Here is a 23,789-nt window from a genome sequence, read left to right as displayed (position 1 = left end):
AATAGGTGAGATAACAAAATAACCAACCATATGAAACACAGTGGGCACATTTGAGCTTTGTACTCTCTTGTACTGATAGTTGTTAGCCTGTCAGTAACTGCTGAAGACTCATTTAGAAGACTGGAAACTACAGAAAATGCTGATCTCCCCACCCTTAATTTTCGTGTTACAATACTCTACAATTTGAGCCCAATATTGTGGACCCTGAGCCCAACTTTTATCTTTTCTCTGACAGTATTTAGTATCCACAATTCACCAAGACAAATATCTATGTGTCCAAATATGTCTCATGTCATTCAATATCAGCAAACACTATGCAAGTGAGATAAAAAATCAAATCAAGTAATTATGAAATAATTGAAATAGCCCATGTGTGAATCTGCTAAGTTTTGTAGAACAGTAGTCAGTGTTTAGTACCAGTAATGAAAAACAGTTGCTGCTGAACTAATGGTGAAAAGTTTTGATTCTGTTCAGCAGCTGCTATTCTAAGTATACTTTTCATTACTGAACAGTGTATATTGTTCTACAAATCCTAGTGGATTCCACAGTACCCTGAAGTTCATTTACAAGTTACTGCAATTTTTAACTTATAGCAGCATTCCACAATAACATCTGCCTTGCACTTTCACAATTATATATCATTTCTTAGTTCCTCTATTTATTTTTTGAGATGTGGAGACTTTGATCAAATGAGTCTACATATTTTCACAATTTTTCCCAGCTGTGGAAGAAAATATGAATGTTGAAGAGGGATAGAGAGAATAATTGTAACACCCAATTTTTGAAACTGGTATTTCTTTCAAGAGGAGGAAAAGGTAACTCTTAAAAGTGGAAAAATGAAGAAATTTTTTATAAGAATGTTAAAGCAGAAACATTAGGTCAAAGGAAGCACAGTAATAGCAGGTAAAGAGTTGGACTAAGAATGAAGACATCAAGCAAAATTCAGATTGTAGATTACAGACAATGAGTTGAGAGATCAAATAAGACCTGCAAATTTGGTAGCAATCAAAGCATGCAGACTAGAAAGGAGAATATACTGAATCCTCTTGTGCAGGTGTAATTTTGGAAACGTTAACAAGCTTTTAAAATTATGTTAACTTTAATGCCATTTCTCCTTCTGTTTTCTGATATCGAACTGAGACATATTGGGATATAACTCTAATGCAGATATTTTTCTTGGTGAATAGTAGATACCAAGCACTGGCAGAGAGAAGATGGAAGCTGGGTTATGGTTATAGAGTATTAGGCTCAGACTGTGGACTATTGATCACAAAAGGCAAAGGCCTCAGTCTGAGTCTCCATCTAACATAAAGTTTAATCTGTTGTTCGACAAACATTTTTATGATTTGCTTAAGAAAAATGATTACTCACTTTCTGGATATTTATAAGTGTTTGTGATGTCCTCTCTCTGAAAGCGACCGACTGCTTTTGTACTGATGTTTTGTCCAATGCTATAACAGAAATGTTTCATGTCCTTTAAGTATTTGCAAGATTGTTAATTAATTTACATTTAAATGAGAATTATTGTCAATCCAACATGTGCAAACATTTATCATATTTGTGCTTCAAACATGCAGAGAAAATAAAAACCTCATATTTTTCTGGTATTTTATGTTACTGGTATCTCAATTGCAAAAGAGCTTAACAAAACAAACTGAGGAGATATAAAAATTCATTCTCATGAAGTAAAATTTGCATTTCGAAGTACTTAAAATTGTTAAATATATGCATGGCCAACAAAAAAGAAGATAAAAAAATGCCTTGCTGAGATGCCTACCCAAGCATGTCCTTGCGAATTAATTTGAGTGGTTGAGTTGGGCCACTGTAATGCCAGAATACTTTGTCAGCATTGACTTCAGCAAACACATAACCAGAGTCATATGGCCGAAGAACTTCACCCTGCTTCACCGCTACAACTGGAGCAGGCCCACAGCGGTACATGTTGTCACTCAGTTCCTGTGGTGTTGAATCAACTGCCTGCCAGCCACCATAGTGGGCTCCATCTCCAGGCATCAGATCAGGGCGTTCCATCCATACTTCAGTCCATACGTGGAAGTTCCTGTGCAAAATATGTCTTTGTAGACTTTGAATGCCATTATGACCAACATAATCCACATAAATATTTGAAATTTATGGCCTATAATTTATAACTGAGGAATGTTCATTTGTAAACAGAATAATTCATTTGTTGTCATCCGCAAGTGTCCATGCGTATACAGTAATCTGTTTGTAATTAATGTGCACTAAAAGAAATGTAGTGTGCGAGACTTGTGCAACATGTTTAGAAGTTGGGGAGAAATACATCATAAATTCATAGCATGGCGTTATCTTAGCAGATGTCTCTTGAAAACATTTTGCTAGCAGCAGTGCCAAAAATTAGTACATTCATTAAAACAGTAAAGTTTTTTAATAAAGTGTCTGAGAGAGCTCACACAGCAACAAGTCCTGCTGCATCAGCTATGTTATTTGAACATTTAACACATTTACTTTACCAAAATCTGTGATATGAGACTAGAACTACCAAATCAGTATACATTGCAAGAAAGAAAGTCCACATCACAGGACTTTTGCATCCATTACATGGAAACTGCCCACATTGTAGGATGGAATATTGTGAGTTGTTTCAGGAAATGGTACAAGATGGTAAGGACATTGTCACAATAATGGTTTGATGTAACAAAGCAGAACTAAACTTGAATGGAACTGTAAACCACCTTAAATTGGTGTATTTGTGTGCAGACAATAAACAGATTTTGCACAAATGGAAATCTGTGTAGATTGAATTACTGTGGCTTGCTACCAGGGGTTGTCACTGGACCAGTCACATCAGCAGGGACAATAAGTGGACAAGGGAAATTGGATATGCTGTTTGCATCCATACTACTCAACATTTGTATGTTACATGGCTATAAGATATTTAATATAACAGGATGGCACACCACAACATTAACACCAAGTTACATGAAATTATTTTGATGACAGGTTCCGGATACTGTATAGGAGGACATAGTGCAATTGTTATCTACACTTAAATCTACTGGATTCCTATGTGCACCGTGGCAAAGAAGAAACATTAGCAGAGCATTGGGAAGAAACTCAAATAGCACAGGCACCAAGCACATGAAACATATTGACAAAGTTACTCAAGCAGTAATTTAACAATGTTACGAAAAGTACAGTTGCTACTCAACATTTAGTGAAGATGCTGCAATAATTCACACTATCAAAACTTATTTGATGCAGATGGTGTCATTTTTAACAACTGTAGTTGTTGGACAAATTAAGATGAGTATGATCATGTACATGGTCTGGAATGGAAAATGTTCCATGCAGCTTAAGGTAAATTACACAACTTATATCATCTGCCCCATGTAACTTGGGTTGCACGAAACATTTTTTATCCAGTTTTATTTTTCCCACCTCATACTAACAATCACTTAGTTTAGTATTACTTTGTTTCCATCTTTTTATTTTCCTGGAATATGTGTACATAATTTTGTCGCCCTTTAGATGGAAAACATATATGTTTATCCTTAACATCTGTACACTTTTCTGTGTGAATGATGTCCATCTGGTGTTTGCTGCACTAAATGTGCAATAGAGTACTGTGATCCATTAGTTAAAACTTTCAGGCTGAGAGGCCATGAACGACCAGTGAAACTTCTTCTTCCTGACATTTCGTTGCCAACTGCGGGCAACATCTTCCAAGGTGAGTCAATGACTGGCAGTCAGTCCATGGAGGTACTGTTTACGTAGAGTGCATAGAGGCCGTCACCATATGTCATGTGGGGCTGACTGTAAGTATATCTCTGGCTAACGTGATTATTCTCAATTGAAGGTAATCGATTGTCACATCGTTGGTGCAAAGTCTGTCACCATATCTTATCGAACTTAAAGCCTTCCTCTTTTCTAATAAAATTATTGTGGTGTTTCTGAATCTCTATAGCTTCTCTATACATGTGTTCATCTCACTAAATTTTACTTCATGATCACCGTCTTTAAAAACATGTTCCACTACAGCTGATTTGTCGGTATGTCCCAGTCAAAAGTTCCTTTTGTGTTCAGTTAAGCAAGTATTGACACTTCTTTTTGTAATTCCAATATAAACCTTCCCACAACTACATGGAATTTTATACACCCCTGGAGTTGCTAAGAGGTGTCGAGCATCTTTCGCCAATCTTAAACACTCACTAATCTTCTTGGTGGGTCTCAAGATTGTTTCAACTTCAACTTTGGTCAGTACTGTCCCAATATCGTCCATAATATTGTGAATAAATGGAAGAAAAAGTTGAAACAATTTTTAGACCCACCAAGAAGATTAGTGAGTGTTTAAGATCGGCGAGAGACACTCGACACCCCTTAGCAACTCCAGGGGTGTATAAAATTTCACGTAGTTGTGGGATGGTTTATATTGGAACAATGAAAAGAAGTGTTAGTACCTATTTAACAGGACACAAAAGGAACTGTCGACTGGGATGTACCTACAAATCAGCTGTAGCAGAACATGTTTTTAAAGATGGTGATCATGAATAAAATTTAGTGAGAGAAGTGTGCTAGCAAGGACATTGCATTATTAAGCATGCATGTGTAGAGAAGCTATAGAGATTCAGAAACACCACCATAATTTTAATAGAAAAGATGAAGGCTTAAAGTTAGATAAGATATGGCGGTCGACTTTGCACCAACAATGTGACAATCGATTATCTTCAATCAAGAATAATGACATTAGTCAGAGATAGACTTGCAGTCAACCCCAAATGATGTATGGTGGTGCCCTCTATGCGCTCTATATAAACGGGACCTCCTTGGCCTGGCAGCCAGTCGTTGACTCACCTCGGAAGATGTTGCCCACAGTTGGCAATGAAACATCAGGAAGAAGAAGTTTTACAGAGTGACCACAGCCTCTCAACCCGGAAGTTTTAACTAACAAAGACACTGGCCACGAAAGCCTTCATATTACGAGTACTGAGATCATTCATGAAAATATGCTGTCATCTTTGCAGGAGAAGTAATAATGTCAACCAGTAGTTCTCATACTCTTTTAAGTTAAGGGATAATTCTGGAGACTAGTAAGACGTAACTTCTATTACCAGTAATGACTCATTGAACATTTTTGAGCAGCATCTAAAAATTGATGCACTCAACATGGGTGTTAAATAATCTTTGGTAGAGTGGTGATGCACTTTTTATGAAATAATGCTGAGTACACTTATAAGATCAGTATTCAAGGGACACTACAGATCATTTCAATTGCAACACATATGTTATATTTTATAAGGTACACAAGCTGTGCTGTGTAATGACTGTAATAAATGTAATGTAATGAAATATGGGAATTTTATAACAAGTTCCATAAGGTCAGATGATGGCAGCATAAGACTGTTGAAACTGGTTTTCTTGGAACACCAAGCATGTCTTCACTGTGACCACAGCATAGAATATATGTTCTTCATTCCCTCCACATATATGTTGGTTAATGACCACAAGAACAACACGAAACAATTGAGGTATGTGTGGAGGCATAAAGACAATGGTTTTCTTACAGTCAGTGTAAGACTGGAAGAGAAAAGAAAGAGAGAAATAATGATGGTATATATCTTGGCTCAAATGATATATGGTGCCTTGAGATGGATTATGAAAATGTAGATGTAGTTTACAAAAATATATATTAACAGTTTTAAAATATGAATTTTTCTTCAGACTATGCACTTTTTATGAAATAATGCTGAGTACACTTATAGGATCAGTATTCAGGGGACACTACAGATCATTTCAATTGCAACACATATGTTATATTTTATAAAGTACACAAGCTGTGCTGTGTAATGACCATAATAAATGTAATGTAATATCATAAAATGAAAGCAGTGCTTTTTGCTGATGACCTGATGTTATGGAGAAATTGAGAGAAGGAGGTGCAAGAGCAGTTAGATGTATGGGAGGCAACGGCAGCACGATATGGAATGCATTTCTCTGCAAAGAAAAGTGAAATAATTATCACAACAAGGAAGAAGAATAGGCCAAATGTGGATATAACTTATGGAGGGGAAAAACTACAAGTGGTAGAGAACTTCAAGTACCTGGGAAGCATGATTGAAAGTAAGGGGGGAAACACAATGGAAATAAATGAAAGGTGCAGAAAAGCAGGGCAGTTCTACAAATGCATTAGGGGGCTTATTTGGAGCAAGGAGGTGCCACAGAAATCCAAGGGAATTATATACCAAACCTACTTTGTCCCCATATTGGCATACGGAAGTGAGACATGGGTAATGCACAAAAGCGACAAAAGTAGAATACAGGCTAGTGAAATGAAGTTCCAGAGGAGCAGGTTGAGTGTAACAAGACAAGACAGATTGCGAAATGTGTATGTGAGGGAAAGACTAAAGGAGGAACCAGTACAGGACAGGATAGAAAAATCAAGACTGCAGTGGTATGGACACATGAAGAGAATGGATGAGGGAAGAATTCCAAAGAGGATGTTTGATCTGCAACTGGAGGGGAAGAGGCCCAGAGGAAGACCAAGAGATAGATGGGTGAAGGGAGTGAAGGAATGTGTGACGAGAAGAGGAGAGAACTGGACGAAGGTGGAAGAGGGGGAATGGTGGAAAGACAGAACACGATGGAGAGGCTTGTGTTCCCGACAGACCCAGCCAGTGGCTGGAAACTGTCCAAGATGATGATGATGATGACTATGCTTATCTGTGAAAAGAACTATTTTGAGCATAGAGTTACATCCACTTTGACAAGAACTGATGTCCTACCCTTGTTAGAAATAATTAGTGACTAAATAAAATATAAATATTTCATGAATACCACTTAAATACTGTTGTTTATCTTCAGAAAATCAAAAATAACCTAAAAAGAATTTAAGATAACTACAAATAATATGAATGGTTTTTCAGGAAGTTCCTAACAGTTCATTTTACATTACTTATAATTAATAATATTTGACATATGCACATGTATTCAATAAAATACTTGTGGGGTCCAATTTGATTGCTCTTTGCAACAGACTAAAAGTATTGTTTGTATGTAGTGCTTTTTATCACTTTTTAATAAAGCCATCTTACCATATGGAGTCACTGTTCATTTCTTCCATGATCTCGCCCTTATCATCAACAAAATAGTCAACTGTCAGACTGTTTTGGGTGTCATGGGCAGCTGAGTATGTTGTTACAGTACGTGCTGGTAGACCCAGAGTTCGGCAAACTGTAAAGAAGTAGTGGTTTCCTTTATTTGTGAGAACCATCTTAGTAAACAAATTACAGATGTTATAAGTGACAGCAAAAATACAAAATGAAAGAAAGAAAAAATTATTCTGAACATATAGTACCAACAGACAAGTGTCTGTTGGTACTACACTTTTTGCATTTTGAAGATAAGTTCTGGCCTGTCTCATAAAATACTAATTTCCCCAATTGATTTTTGCTTTGAAGTAATAGTATAAAGAGTTATGACAGACTACAACTTCCCCGGAGATGGAAGGTGGGTGACATCTAGGTACAATTATCATATCTTCAGGTGAGTGGTCACCTGACATTTGTTTTATTTACTGCTTCCATCCCAGAACTTCTATTGCAAGAGGACTTTCAGTAAAAATGGATTAATGATATTTGCCGAAAATTATGGAGAGATCAGCACACTTTGGGCTATAACACACAATTATTTTAGAATAAGCTGAGTTAAGTGAATATTTTTAAAAAAGACTGAAGAGCAGTCTTATTGTATGAAGAATTAAACTTGCATTACATGACAACTGAACTGCTGGAGCATGAAACAAACTTGAGAGGATGTGCAGCTTCAGTTACAGGTGAGCTGAGCACTTGATAGTGTTTGTATATTTTCTGATTGAATGATTCATAGTTACAGGCAGAAACAAGCTGCATATTATGTACCTGTCAGTGGCATTATCTCTTACATCGTTTTGTTGGTATATTATCAAATAGAAATTGCCAATACCTTTTAAACCAGTACAAGTGGGAAATACAGTAGGAATTGAGATTCAAAAACTAGTAGATAGGTTTTGGTATTTGAGCAGCAAATTAACTGACAATGGCTCAGATGGGGAAAACATAAAATGGAGAGATAGGCAATAGTAAGAAAAGTACTTCTAGAAAAGAGAAAATTGTTAGCATTGAATCTAAATTAAAAAGTTAGGACAGTCTTTTCTGGTAGTATTTCTCTGCTCTCAATTGTAGCCTTGTATTGGATGGAACCGGGTCAGACAAGAAGAGATTAGATGCCTTTGCAATGTGATGTGGATCTACAGAAGAGTGCTGAAAATTATAGGGGCAAATTGTATAAATAATTAAGACATACTGAATCATATTTGGTAGAAAAAAATGTTTGGTACAATTCGAGTAAAAGAAGGAATTGGTTGATATGACAGGTTCTGAGGCATCAAGAAATCATTAATTTGGCCATAGAAGGAACTGTGAGAGGCAAAACTTGCAGAGGGAGACTTAGCAGATTCAAATGATTGTAAGTTGCAGTTGTTATGCAGAGATGAAGCCTTGCATAGGATAGGCTAGCATGGAGGGCTGCATCAAATCATTCTTCACATTGAAGACCACAACAAGAACACAAATGAAGATTACATATACCAGTATTTACAAAGAAAACCTATGATTCTCCTAGATTGTGTGATAAGGATGAATGAAATATCAAGTTAAAGTATTCACTGTTTCTGAAAGATACACATAGCTGCTCACATTTGTAACTTATTTCATACTTTAAGAAATCCACAATAAGGGTATCATGATTTTATGAAGAATCCAAAGCTACTGTGCCAGATACTATCACAGGATTTAACTGAAATATTCAGCAGTGGAATTCAGTATTTTAACAACTATTCCACTGACACAACAACTTACCAGTCGTGAGTACCCCTGCAAATACCCAGCACTGACCATATTTCACAGGTTTCTTATTCTTGTAGAATTGCTGCAAGATCTTCATACTACCTATCCATTTTGTAGGTGGGGTACCACCACCATAATCATTAGACCAGTTGCCCATTACTGCTCCATTGTCATCTGGAGAGTTTACCTGTAAAGTTGTTGATTTATGTAAAAGGCATTGTCAGTATATAGTAACATTCAGGAACTAAGATTTTTGATCCATTAATGGGTGACATACTAATGAATTAAAGCTTAAAGAAACATTTAAAAGCAAATTAAAATGACTGACAAGGAGAAATGCCAAATCACATAAAAATCATTTGCCCAGATCATAGTAGACATCTCCAGTTCGTTGATAGTTTTTACTGTCATCTCTGTAACAGCAAATACATTGTCATTAAATATGGCAGTGCACTGTACACATTATATGATATATCTTTATCTGCATTGCTCTGTTCCACAATACTAAAACAACTACTTCAAGAATTCACATATTTTCAGGCTAATAAAGTCTTGATGTTTATGAAAGCTGATCTCAATAGTGTTAATCTACTTCAAATATCTTGCTCTTTTTAGTTTCCTACACTGCAGGATTTCTTCCTGTGCCATGTTGTATTTTTCTGTGTCCTAATTTTTCACTGATATTATTCTTTCTGCTATGCTTCATTAATTTTCGTTACATTTGATCATTTTCATTGACTCTCTGTTTCAAATTCATGTTACCAAATATTTTTCTTGAATTTCCACTTACACTGCAATTCAGTTTTTGTTTCGTTATTGGTTTTGTAGATATTGGGTGCTCTCATTTGGCTTTATACATCAGCTTAATTCTCCATACAGCTTCAAATATTTTTGTATCTTCTTGGCACTGTTTGAGCAGGTATCAATTAACGTATTTCACATTATTTTTTGAACACTGCTCCATTGTAATTCAAATTTTCTGACCTGCACTTCTGTTAAATACAACCTCAGAAGAGAGTAGGACTATGTGCAGCTTCTGAAGGCAAACTAATCATCATACAATTCCTTCTCTTTTTTTGAGTAATCAGTCTTCTGAATGGTTTGATGTGGTTCACCGTGAATTCCTCTCCGGTGCCAATCTCTTCAAGTCAGAATAGCGCTTGCAACTTACATCCTCAATTATTTCCTGAATGTATTCCAAACCTCTGACTTCCTCAACAGTTTTTGCCCTCTACAGCTCCCTCTAGTTCCATGGAAGTCACTCCCTGATGTCTTAACAGATGTCCTACCATTCTGTCCCTTCTCCTTTTCAGTGTTTTCTACGTATTCCTTTCCTCTCTGTTTCTCCGCAGAACCTCCTCATTCCTTACCTTACCAGTCCACCTAATTTTCAACAATCATCTGTAGCACCACATCTCAAATGCTTTGATTCTCTTCTGTTCCAGTTTTCTCACAGTCCATGTTTCACTACCATACAATGCCACACTCCAAAGATACATTCTCAGAAATTTCTTCCTCAAGTTAAGATCTATGTTTGATACTAGTAGACTTCTCTTGAGCAGGAATGTGCTTTTTGCCAATGCTAGTCTGCTTTTGATGTCCTACTGTCTGTCATTGGTTATTTTGCTGCCTAGGTGGCAGAATTCCTTAACTTCATCTATTTCGTGACCATCAATCATAATGTTAGATCTCTCGCTGTTCTCATTTCTGCTATTTGTCATTACTTTCGCTTTTCATCGATTTACTCTCAATCGATATTTTGTACTCATTAGACCATTCATTCCATTCAGGAGATCCCATAATTCTTCTTCACTTTCACTCAGGGTAGCAATGTCACCAGCGAATCATATTGTTAATATCCTTTCACCTTGAATTTTAATCCCACTCCTGAAAAGTGGCAGCTGATGTGTAAGAGCAAAAGAGCATGTGAACAACCTAATTTTCGACACCTTGCGGATTTATTGGTTATTTTTCTTTGAATGCTGTTAAACTTACCATAGATGGTGCAGTCTGAAACATACCGCACTTAAATCTACCATGCGGCTGCTTCTCTAGACTCCATGAAATTTGGCATCAGGATCGCGAGCACACCTTCAGTTGTGCACGTTTTAAGGAGCTCTTGCGCATGTGCAACTCGTGTAACGTAATTACCTTACGGGCCAAATACATAGGCCTACGGATTTGATAAACAATGTGCGCGCTCACAATGTGCACAGTGGTAGCACATTGCGGCAGACTTTTATCCCTGTTTGCTTAGCAAGAATCCTGCTATATGACAGCACACTCCTCAGATAGGCTAATTCACTCACTATATGTTATAGTGAAATTAGATCGGACGTCAGAGTATGTTAAAGTTGTACTTACAGTAAACCTATTTTGTGGATTTCTGAATGAGTTGTGGTATAATATGAATTTGGGGCACTGAGAATTATGAGGGCCTGAAGTACCTATACGTCGATTGTGAGATTGTAGCATTTATTCGTGCATATGAAATCTGTTGATCGTATAGTGAGTCGGGTTTATCTGTACTGTAGGTCGACTTTGTGTATATGAAAGTTCACTAAAATCTGTCTGGCTCGTTTCTCTGGTGTTGGTAGACATTACTAATTGAGTTTAGTCATTTCTACATATGGCACCTTGGGTTGGGCGTTGGTTGTCTATCTTGCGGGAATCGGCTTATGCGTGCAGTGTAAACATAAACTATGTTGAATACATTTTAAATGCTATTGGAAAATTAAGGCTGTGAGGATGGGTCGTGAGTCGTGCTTGAGTAGTTCAGTCGGTAGAGCACTTGCCCGCGAAAGGCAAAGGTCCCGAGTTCGAGCCTCGATCTGACATCTGACACACAGTTTTAACCTACCAAGAAATTTGTTATCAGCGCACACTCCTCTGCAGAGTGAAAATCTCATTCTGGGAACAGAAAAGTAAATTACCAGGAAAATTTAACCGCAAAGAAACTAGGGCTCTGAGAATAGATCCTTTGAGAGATTGAGTAATCAAATATGCATGCTACACGCGAACATTTAACAAGAAAGTGTACACTTTGCACAAGTTGTTGCATGGGTGCAGTGTAAGAATACCTGATTTTTATCCCGGAAGTAAATTCGTGACCTAGTACATCTGTCAGGGATTTTGTACATTTGTCCGAACAAAAGGAAAAGCACGAAAACTCCCACTTACACAAAAATGCGAAACGGAGAGTTGCGAAAGCTTTCACGTCATTTCGTTATTGCCCTAAACTGTACATAATTATGCACAAAACAAAATTCCACAGCCGTCCGCGGTGGCCGTGCTGTTCTAGGCGCTTCAGTCCGGAACCGCGTGACTGCTACGGTCGCAGGTTCGAATCCTGCCTCGGGCATGGCTGTGTGTGATGTGCTTAGGTTACTTAGGTTTAAGTAGTTCTAAGTTCTAGGGGACTGATGACCTAAGACATTAGGTCCCATAGTGCTCAGAGCCATTACAACCATTTGAAAATCCCACAAGAACAATTCTTTCTTTTATCAGATACGTTATGCATCTTATTTTTATTGTTATTATCACTGGCAGTGACTGTAGTCGCATAAAGTTGTTGATAAGCATAACTGTTGTACAACAGATGCTATTAATTTTACTCTCTCTCAAATTTATTTGAATCTAAAATTTGTGAACACCCAGAGTCTATACTCACGAGCCACCACTGCTCCTGAACCTTTCTTTTATTTTCATCATTGCTTCTTTGATGTAGAGATTGAACAGTAGGGGCGAAAGACTAATCCCTGTTTTACACCCTTTGTAATCCGAGCTCTTCGTTCTTGGTCGTCCACTCTTATTATTCCCTCTTTTCTCCTGTACATATTGTATGTTACACGTCTCTCCCTACAGCTTAACCTTATTTTTCTCATAATTTCGAATATCTTGCACCAGTTTTCATTGTCGAACGCTTTTTCCAGGGTGACAAGTCCTATGAACGTGTCTTGATATTGATAACAACGAGTTATCAATATTTAACACATCAGTAAATACAGAAGCTCTATCTAACTGCCTACCTGACCATCCAAATGGGATATTCTTTTTAGCAGCTGCTAATGTTTCTTTTCTTGACATGTCTCATGCAAACACAGTATATGTAACTCATATAAGCTACCAGGATGGATCTGCATGACGCACAGCTAAGAAATTTATCAGATGGTGTCCCCTCTATAATCACAGTTCCCAATGTACATCTGTACAATGATGCTAAACTTGGAGGTAGCCAGACCAAATCTTGATGGTGAATTGAGACAAGTACACTATGTCTTGGCATTGTGTTTCACTCTCTCCCTTCTTTCATCTTCGTACAACACAAACATGACACCACAGCACGCACACTCGTTACAGGGATCCTTCAGGGAAAATTCTCATACACGGTATGGAAACAGACGTCTGGGCACAGAGATAGGAAACCCTTTACTTAGCCAACTGAAAGATCCCTCGGAGACCCCCTGCCAACAATGCCATGTGTCTTTTGTTAGACATTTACCAAACGCTGCTAACAGGTAACATTTTAAACTCCATCCGAGCAGTTGTTCATGGTGCTTCTAACAACAAAATTGCTTTGCAAGGAAGCTAGCACGTAAAAAGTATTCACGCAGATGATGTGGTACTCACTGCTGCTGAGATGGCTCTGCAGACCCTCACAGGATCTCCGCACTCACTTGGCCGAACGCCGCCGATCTTGCTCACGAGATAGAGGGCACAGTCGAGGATGTCCTTCTCAAACTGGGCATACTTCCAGACACACGGGCGAAGCCGGTTGTAGCTGCCTCTCCAGATGAGGCCTGTGTCATTCAGCACATACTCTTGCAGCAGTTCTTCGCCCTCCAGGAACACCTGGTCCTCTGCCAGGGGAGAGAAACAAGAGAATGAACATTTCCTGTACGTCACTGCCATTTGTTTTTAATCCACACTTTCAAATTACATGAGGCACATAACACAGCATACGTTGTGGAAATTTTGGAAATTAGTGGTAAGACCTATGGGACCAAACTGCTGAGGTCATCGGTCCCTAAGCTTACACACTACTCAATGTAACTTAAACTATCTTACGCAAAGAACAACCCACACACCCATACCCGAGGGAGGACTCGAATCTCCGACGGTGGGAGCCGCGCGAACCGTACAAGGCGCCCTAGACCAAGCAGCTACCCCGCGTGGCTCATACGTTGTGGTAGAAGGAATATAAGACCCTAATTCCGAGAGTTGAGGAAATGGTGTTTCAGTACTGAGAGTACGACTATTACATTTTGTGAACATTTGCTGGAAGTAGAAAAGATTCCCCCCCCCCCCCCCCCCAAAGAATGGATGTTAGCAAAGGTTGAATCAGTGTTCAAGCGAGGAACACAATTTATATTCCAAAATAACTACAGTGCTTATAAGAAGAGCTGTGGAGGTCCTTTTGGACGAAGACTAAGGCGTATTCTGCACCGATTGTTCGTGTATCGCCGCTCTATTCAGAATACAGATAACTGAAAAGCACATTCATTGACCATACAAAAGTGTTCAGTAGATATATTCCTATAAGACAAATGCTGTGGGGAATACTTCCTGAAAAAGGCTTTCCAAGCCATAATCATAGAAGTTTTTTAAATTATGTGTAAGGGAACCAGTATTTTATTAGTGACTGGAGCTCCTGGTGAGATCCAGTTAATGCCCCACTTCAGCATAGGCTCTGTTGCAGTTGACACTGAGCTTTATTTCACAAATTCTAACATTGGTAGATGAGTTTTTACATTTGTAGACTGATAACGTATATACGAGGGCGTGCTGAAAAGTAACTCCTCCAAATTTTTTATGTTAAGACTCTTAAAGCTTCTTAAATAAAAGAAACTTTATTAACATACTACATCTTTATTCTTCCTATCTACACATTTGCAGCCCTCTGTCGCTAGAGTTCTCCGAATTGTGTCGCGTAATATAGCGGTGTATAGTGTAACTATGTCGATGTGTGAGAAACAGCGTGCTGTAATCGATTTTCGAATTCGAAGAATTCGTCCACACATGGAGCACCATCTCCTTCCGCATGAAAATGGCAGTCCACACACCAGCGATGTGATATATGCAACAGTCCCACGCTTTTAGTTCACTGTTACTGATCGTTCCACCATGCAGTTACGACTTGGCCCCATCCGATTTCATCTGTTTCCAAAATTTAAAGAACACTTTTGAGGAATTCACTTTGCTAGTGATGGAACTTTGCAACCAGAAGTGACATTGTGGCTCCATCAACAAAGTCAAATATACACTACACAGTGACGGTATCAACAAACAGGTCTCTTGCTGGGAGAAACGCGTTTGTTGTCGGGGTGACTGTGTTGAGAAATAAATATGTACACTACTGGCCATTAAAATTGCTACACCACGAAGATGACGTGCTACAGACGCGAAATTTAACCGACAGGAAGAAGATGCTGTGATATGCAAATGATTAGCTTTTCAGAGAATTCACACAAGGTTGGCGCCGGTGGCGACACCTACAACGTGCTGACATGAGGGAAGTTTCCAACCGATTTCTCGTACACAAACAGCAGTTGACCGGCGTTGCCTGGTGAAACGTTGTTGTGATGCCTCGTGTAAGGAGGAGAAATGCGTACCATCACGTTTCCGACTTTGATAAAGGTCGGATTGTAGCCTATCGCGATTGCGGTTTATGGTATCGAGACGTTGTTGCTCGCGTTGGTCGAGATCCAATGACTGTTAGCAGAATATGGAATCGGTGGGTTCAGGAGGGTAATATGGAACGCCGTGCTGGATCCCAACGGCCTCGTATCACTAGCAGTTGAGATGACAGGCATCTTATCCACATGGCTGTAACGTATCGTGCAGCCCCGTCTCGATCCCTGAATCAACAGATGGGGACGTTTGCAAGACAACAACCATCTGCACGAACAGTTCGATGACGTTTGCAGCAGCATGGACTATCAGCTCGGAGACCATGGCTGCAGGTATCCTTGACGCTGCATCACAGACAGGAGCGCCTTCGATGGTGTACTCAGCGACGAACCTGGGTGCACGAATGGCAAAACGTCATTTTTTCGGATGAATCGAGGTTCTGTTTACAGCATCATGATGGTCGCATCCGTGTTTGGCGACGTCGTGGTGAACGCACATTGGAAGCGTGTATTCGTCTTCGCCATACTGGCGTATCACTCGGCGTGCTGGAATGGGGTGCCATTGGCTATACGTCTCGGTCACCTCTTGTTCGCATTGACGGCACTTTGAACAGTGGACGTTACGTTTCAGATGTGTTACGACCCGTGGCTCTACCCTTCATTCGATCCCTGCGATACCCTACATTTCAGCAGGATAATGCAAGACCGCATGTTGCAGGTCCTGTACAGGCCTTTCTGGATACAGAAAATATTCGTTGATTGGCGACTCCATGTTGTCTTGTGCACTACGACACATGTCACATAGAGGGCGTGTCAAGCCCCGTCACACCGAGGTCTGCTGAACAAGTGCAGGTAAACAGCGTCCTCAGTCTATGTGATTGCCGTAAGCTTAGTGACAACAGTGCATCCCAATTTAAGTTATACAATATAGGTTTGTTTCTAACAAATGTTATGTTCATATGCAGATGTAATTGTGATTTTCTAGTTGTACTCTCTGATCGTAATGTGAAAAAATTTTTAACTTCTAGCACTGAAGATGGTCACTCAGTGACAGAAAATCGATTTTGCAATAGTAAAAAATATACGACCAATGCTGTCTCTTTTTTTCAAGAAAATATTCGACTGCTGCCGTGGCCAGCACATTCTCCAGATCTCTCACCAATTGAAAATGTCTGGTCAATGGTGGCCGAGCAACTGGCTCGTCACAATACGCCAGTCACTACTCTTGATGAACTGTGGTATCGTGTTGAAGCTGCATGGGCAGCTGTACCTGTACACGCCATCCAAGCTCTGTTTGACTCAATGCCCAGGCGTATCAAGGCCGTTATTACGGCCAGAGGTGGTTGTTCTGGGTACTGATTTCTCAGGATCTATGCCCCCAAACTGCGTGATAATATAATCAGATGTCAGTTCTAGTGTAATATATTTGTCCAATGAATACCCGTTTATCATCTGCATTTCTTCTTGGTGTAGCAATTTTAGTGGCCAGTAGTGTAGATATGAAGAATAAAGATGTAGAATGTTAATAACGTTTGTTTTATTCAAAAAGCCTTAAGAGTTTTCGTATAAAAATTCAAAGGCATTAATTTTCATCACGCCCTGTATGAGTTGTTTTATTGTACACTTCAGTTCTAAACTCTTGAACAACAGAATAATAACCCCGTCACTTCTCCAAGAAGATCAGAGTGGAATTACATGACGACGTTCTTGTAGCGACTCGATGCAATCGTGCCGCCGTTTCCTCGTTGCAGTGAACTTCTGCCCCTTATAAATGCCTCCTAGCACCACGGAGTGCAGCATGAGCACATCGGTTGCCTATACTGCGTAGAACTGACGCCCGCGTCCCGGGACAAGAGTGGGGAAAGAGTGAGGCCAGAGGTCGGAGGCTATGACCTGTCAAACAGTTAACTCCATTCCGGAGGAACGCGGGGCACGGGCCGCGATCCGACACGCACCATCTCCAGCTTCATCTGCTAGACTGCAGCCGTCAAACTGCTGTCGGCGTACGTCGGCAACGTGGTAGTCTGCTCACCAGACAAAAACGATGAGGTGCCAGAAGTCATGCTGTACCTCCAATATACACTACTGGCCACTAAAATTGCTACACCAGGAAGAAATGCAGATGATAAACGGGTATTCATTGGACAAATATATAATACTAGAATTGACATATGATTACATTTTCACGCAATTTAGGTGCATAGATCCTGAGAAATCAGTATTCAGAACAACCACCTCTGGCCGTAATAACAGCCTCGATACGCCTGGGCATTGAGTCAAACAGAGCTTAGATGGCGTGTACAGGTACAGCTGCCCATGCTGCTTCCACACGATACCACAGTTCATCAAGAGTAGTGACTGGCGTATTGTGACGAGCCAATTGCTCGGCCACCATTGACCAGACGTTTTCATTTGGTGAGAGATCTGGAGAATATGCTGACCAGGGCAGCAGTCGAACATTTTCTGTATCGAGAAAGGCCCGTACAGGACCTGCAACACGCGGTCGTGCATTATCCTGCTGAAATGTAGAGTTTCGCAGGGATCGAATGAAGGGTAGAGTCACGGGTCGTAACACATCTGAAATGTAACATCCACTGTTCAAAGTGCCGTCAATGCGAACAAGAGGTGACCGAGACGTATACCCAATGGCACCCCATACCATCACGCCGGGTGACGCCTGTATGGCGATGACGAATACACGCAACCAATGTGCGTTCATCGCGATGACGCCAAACACGGATGCGACCATCATGATGCTGTAAACAAAACCTGGATCCATCCGAAAAAATGACGTTTTGCCATTCGTGCACCCAGGTTAGTCGTTGAGTACACTATCGCAGGCGCTCCTGTCTGTGATGCAGCGTCAAGGGAAACCGCAGCCATGGTCTCCGAGCTGATAGTCCATGCTGCTGCAAACGTCGTCGAACTGTTCGTGCAGATGGTTGTTGTCTTACAAACGTCCCCATCTGTTGACTCAGGGATCGAGACGGGGCTGCACGATCCGTTACAGCCATGCGGATAAGATGCCTGCCATCTGAACTGCTAGTGATACGAGGCCGTTGGGATCCAGCACGGCGTTCCGTATTACCCTCCTGAACCCACTGATTCCATATTCTGCTAACAGTGATCGGATCTCGCCAAACGCGAGCAGCAATGTCGCGATACGATAAACCGCAATCGCGATAGACTACAATCCGACCTTTATTAAAGTCGGAAACGTGATGGTACGCATTTCTCCTCCTTACACGAGGCATCACAACAACGTTTCACCAGGCAACGCCGGTCAGCTGCTGTTTGTGTATGAGAAATCGGTTGGAAACTTTCCTCATGTCAGCACGTTGTAGGTGTCGCCACCGGCGCCAACCTTCTGTGAATGCTCTGAGAAGCTAATCATTTGCATATCACAGCATCTTCTTCCTGTCGGCTAAATTTCGCGTCTGTAGCACGTCATCTTCGTGGTGTAGCAATTTTAATGGCCAGTAGCGTAGAATCGGACTCATTTTGCCTGGCATAGTGCAGCAATTCGACGTGGCATGGACTCAACAAGTCGTTGGAAGTCTCCTGAAGAAATACTGAGCCATTCTAGTGCTTCTGTAGTCTTTCATAATTGCGGAAGTGTTGCCAGGGGTAGGATTCTGTGCACGAACTGTCCTCTCGATTACGTTCTGTAATGATGAATGCGACTTGTGTCGGGAAATCTGAGTGGGCAAACCATACGCTAGAATTGCCCAGGATGTTATTGAAACCCATTGCGAATAACGTAGACCTGGTGACATGGCATATTGTCATCCCTAAAAATCCTGTCGTTGTTTGGGAACATCACAGCAAATACAATATTGCAGTGCCTCTGTTATTCTGATGACGATCTACTGGGGTGACCACAGCCGTTGCGAACACATCAGATGAATTCGCAATTGCAAATAGCGACTACCATCGGCTGTAGAGTGGAATGATGACAATGAAAAGTTGTGCCGGAGCGGAACACGTACCCGGATTTCCGGCTTACCATTTGGCTATCCTTGCGCGACTCAGGCCAGATCCAAACTTCCATATGTCGTCAACCATACGTCTACGATTTGTACTGGCACATCCATTATGTGTATTCCCTCACAGATCAGACGTTATGCTTGAAAGTCGCATGGCCGGTATCGGCAGATAAATACGATATTGCACTGCCTGTGTTATTCTGAAGACGATGCACTGCGGCGACCACAGCCATTACGAAACACATCAGGTGAATACGGCACAAAAATTTCATTGTCGTCATTCCATTCTAGAGCCGATGGTAGTCACTGTTCGCTATTGCGAATTCATCTGATGACAGCAAGTGGTCTCCAAATAGCCGAACATGACCGTTTCCAGTCAATGATTGGTTCAATTGGACCAGGGGATCCAGTCCATTCCATGTAAACACTACCAGCTTGCACAGTGCCTTGTTGACAACGTGGGTCCTTGGTTCGTGGGGTCTGCGCCGCACTCGAACCCCACCATCAGCTGTTTCCAACTGAAATCGGAACTCATCTGACCAGGACACGGTTTTACAATCGTCTAGAGTCCAAGCGATATGGTCGCGAGCCCAGGAGATGTCGTGCTGTCAGCAAAGGCACTCGGCTCGGTCATCTGCTCCCACAGCCCATTAACGCCAGATTTCGCCGCACTGTCCTAACGGATACGTTCGTCGTACGTCCCACAGTGATTTCTGTGGCTATTTCATGCAGTGTTGCTTGTCTCGTAGCGCTAATAAATCTACGAAAACGCCGCTCGTCTCAGTGGTCTAGTGAGGTCATCAGGCGCTGCGTTGCCCGTGGTGAGAAGGTACTCCTGAAATTTGGTATTCTCCGCCCACTCTGGACACTGTGGATCTCAGCATACTGAATTCCATAACGATTTCCGAAACGGAATGTCCTATGGGTCTAGCTCCAACTAATATTTCGCGTCCGAAGTCTGTTAATTGCCGTCGTGCGGCCATCATCAAGTCGGAAACCTTTTCACGTGAATCACCTGAGTACAAGCGATAGTTCCGTCATTGCACCACCCGTTTATACGTTGTTAACACGATACTACCGCGATCTGTATTTGTGCATATCGCTATCCCACGACTTTTGTCACCTCAGTGTATTACTCACTCGTATAAAACCGCTTCTACACTTTATAAGGATCCCAATTCGGTGAGCAAGTATATACGCATGAAGCCACTCACTGTAGGTTAGCTCTCATGGAGCTAGCAAATTTCAGGGATGTTGTCGGTTGCTACGTTTTACCTTCTGTTCCAGTTAGTCCCAGAAATTTCATATAGGACTAAAATCTCGAGATTTGGTGGCGTAGTGGGGATGCGACAGGGTGGTTGAGTGTTCTACAAGCGAGGATAGTATGCGTTAAGCTGTGTGAACATGGCTGTTTTTATATCTAAAGGAGAGAGTGTTCACAGAATACTCAACATGAAGATGTAGAATAAAGGGCAAAAATTGGTCACCGAGAAAACTGAAATAAACATCTTAAGTTTAAGTTCATGGTAATCGAAATGATGGGGTCCAAATCATGGCGCGGAACACACCCACAAAAAGATCACACAACCGCCATCAGCATGAGTTACTCGTATATCCTCCACGCGCTCCAGGTTACACGCTTCATTGGGCTGCTGATAGAATCAACTTCGTGCATCGTTTGAAAAGACGTAAAATCACGACCTGATGGTCGGAACACCTTACACGCCTCCAGTAAGCAAATGTCCAGTTTCTGTGCTGTTCAGCCAAATAAAGATACACAGTTTTGTAATGCTGTGAGCAATAGTGGCCTTTCGCGGGGGCTTTTTTTTTTTCCTTCTCTTGCGGCAACCGCTTTGTCTCAGAGTAGTACTTGAACACTATGTCCTCAGGTTCTTGCTCGATGTACTCCTATCTCTCTCTTCCTCTGCGGGTCTTAGCGTCGACAGATCCTCTAGTACCATGAAAGTTATTCTCCAGTATCTTAACACACGTCTTATCGTCTTTTTCCTACTTCTTGTCAATGTTCTTCAGATGTTCCTTCCTTCACTGATACCGCATGGAACCTCCTCATTGCTAATGTTATCAGTCCACCTAATTTTCAACATTTTTCTCTAGCGCCACATCTCAAATGCTTCTACTCTCTTCTGCTGCGGTTTTCTCACAGTTCACGATTCCCTACCGTACCTACAATGCTGTGCTCCAAACGTACATTCTCAGAAATTTCTTCCTAAAATTAAGGCCTAAGTTTGACACTAGTAGACTATTTTTGGCCAGGCATGCCCCCTTTGCCCGTACTAGTCTGCTTTTTATGTCCTTCTTCCTTCGTCAGTCATGAATTGTTTTGCTTCCCAGATAGCAGAATTCCTTTACTTCGTATGCGATTCCAAAAGTCCAGTGCACGCAGTTCCCTTCGCGATATTCGCTTGGAAACTGGCTGCGGAGGATCCACATATTCTGACAGCAGCAGTTCCTCTCCAGTTTTTACGGCCACTGTTTTCATATCGTGATACACGCTTGCGAGTCCTGCTCCGTTCCTTGTAGATACAATAAACAGTCCGCGTTGACATACCAGCAAAACGGTTCATTGCAGACATGTCGAAATCGATCGTGGAAGAAATACGATTTGATATTCCTTTCGCGACGGGCACGGTGTTGGTACAGTCCTCTTCGAGTACAGGTTCCCAAAATTCATCCAACAGGGTTTGGCGCGCACTAAGTAGTCTTTCTTCCAGAGGTACACTGTTTTGCACAGCAGTGCTAGGGGATCTATAGCTTAAAGTGAAATGCGCTGTCACTGTGCTACATATTTTTTCATGTGCGCGAGATCATTGTACAACTGATTAAGCGATTGCTCTGTTGTGATGAAATGACAATACGACTATAAGGGATTTGAAGTTCAATTTATTTCATGGTTGATTTGCGTGCGATTTATGGTCTGGTCATTAACTTCGACGATGCCAAATATTTTGACACATTATGACATGTGATAAGGTGCTTCAAAACAATTTGAGAACTGATAATATGCCGAAATCGATCGTGGAAGAAACATGATTTCATATTCTTTTCAGTCATCTGCTGAGAATGTTCTCATTTCATGACTAACACACGGTTGCGGCGCCAACCAGAGTGGAAAATGTTAGCTTTCTAATAATCTTGATTTCGACAAGGTGTTAAGACTCTAACAAATTTTCAGTATTCTGGTCGCAAAAATTTCTTCTCTCATAGGGATTCGAATGATTTCGAACGTTGATCAGTTGTGGTTACGAATACTGAGCGATTTTTTGCCGAAGAATTTTGTATTGCATCAACTTCTGTCAGCGACGAACTTTCGCAACGAACGAGTGTCTGTAGAGACGAAGTGGAATGCTTTCATCGTTTCAAAAATTTTACCATCGGAAGATTGTCTGCTTCTTGAGGCTCAAAAGATATTATTATGATTATTAGTAGGCAAAGGATAATGCAACGATTGCTTCTAGTTAACGTTATTGGGGTACTTGTACAACGAACTGAAGCAGAAGCGGCCAAAATTAAAGATTTCTCTTATACCATGAAAATGCAGCTATCTATAAATTGTTCATTTCGATGATAAAATGGCGGTGCTGGGGTTTGAAGCCCCTTAAAGTGGCTTGGAGCAGTGAAATATCCTTTGAATAAGGAGACTACGCAAGTTGAGAGGGATTACTACGCACAACTGGCAACAGCTTTCTTTTCTGAGAAAATAAGGAGAACTGATTCTCCATGGATAAGGTACATGAAGCTCAAACAACATTAACTGGGAAATAAAATTTTGTTTTTGCTAAAGCAATGTATTCATTTTTTTTTTTTTTTTTTTTTTTTTTTGTTTGTCGAACTTGTGAAGGCTTCCTTGCATTTCATCAAAGAAAGACGTACACACGCTGCTGCAGTTACAACAGCATATTGTGATAATAATCTCGATTCCTCTTCCATTTCGCTTTTGAAATGCCGAACCATTTTAAGACAGTTAAAGGTGTGCGACAACTCCGAGATTGAAGAACGAAATCTACAATTACAAGTCTTAGGCAGGTGAGTGAGTACTTACGTCGGCACCAGGGGTTGTACAGGATATAGAACGGGTCCTTGTAGCTGTAGCTGACCGCGCCGTCGTTCTTCAGTTTGGTGTCAATGTCCATTTTCCATTTTCCCACAATAGCATCTGCCGCCGGAGTAATCTGTAAGCACAAAAACCATTGCCGTGTACGACTATTCATTACCTCAACCAAAATGCTATGCAAGATACATATGAACAATACCGACATATAGTGTCTCGTGTCCAGTGGTTCGTTTCAGACCGT

The 23,789-nt window shown here is 40.8% G+C and overlaps 1 protein-coding gene across 2 annotated transcripts in view; it reads right to left on the bottom strand.

The window, feature by feature from the left end:
• The window catches only part of LOC126237058 (annulin), a 495,746-nt gene that overhangs the window by 28,204 nt on the left and 443,753 nt on the right, over positions 1-23,789 (bottom strand). For both annotated transcript variants that reach the window (XM_049946841.1, XM_049946840.1), the window contains exons 4-9: positions 23,537-23,666; positions 13,491-13,720; positions 8,874-9,048; positions 7,071-7,209; positions 1,778-2,059; positions 1,372-1,451 (exon numbers count right to left, since the gene is read on the bottom strand). In XM_049946841.1, coding sequence (XP_049802798.1) covers positions 1,372-1,451; positions 1,778-2,059; positions 7,071-7,209; positions 8,874-9,048; positions 13,491-13,720; positions 23,537-23,666 — 1,036 coding nt within the window. The remainder of the gene's footprint in view (positions 1-1,371; positions 1,452-1,777; positions 2,060-7,070; positions 7,210-8,873; positions 9,049-13,490; positions 13,721-23,536; positions 23,667-23,789) is intronic.

This window comes from Schistocerca nitens, chromosome 2 (assembly GCF_023898315.1).
Source record: "Schistocerca nitens isolate TAMUIC-IGC-003100 chromosome 2, iqSchNite1.1, whole genome shotgun sequence".
Classification (NCBI taxonomy): Eukaryota; Metazoa; Arthropoda; class Insecta; order Orthoptera; family Acrididae; genus Schistocerca; species Schistocerca nitens.
This window is presented reverse-complemented; position numbering and strand designations above follow the sequence as displayed.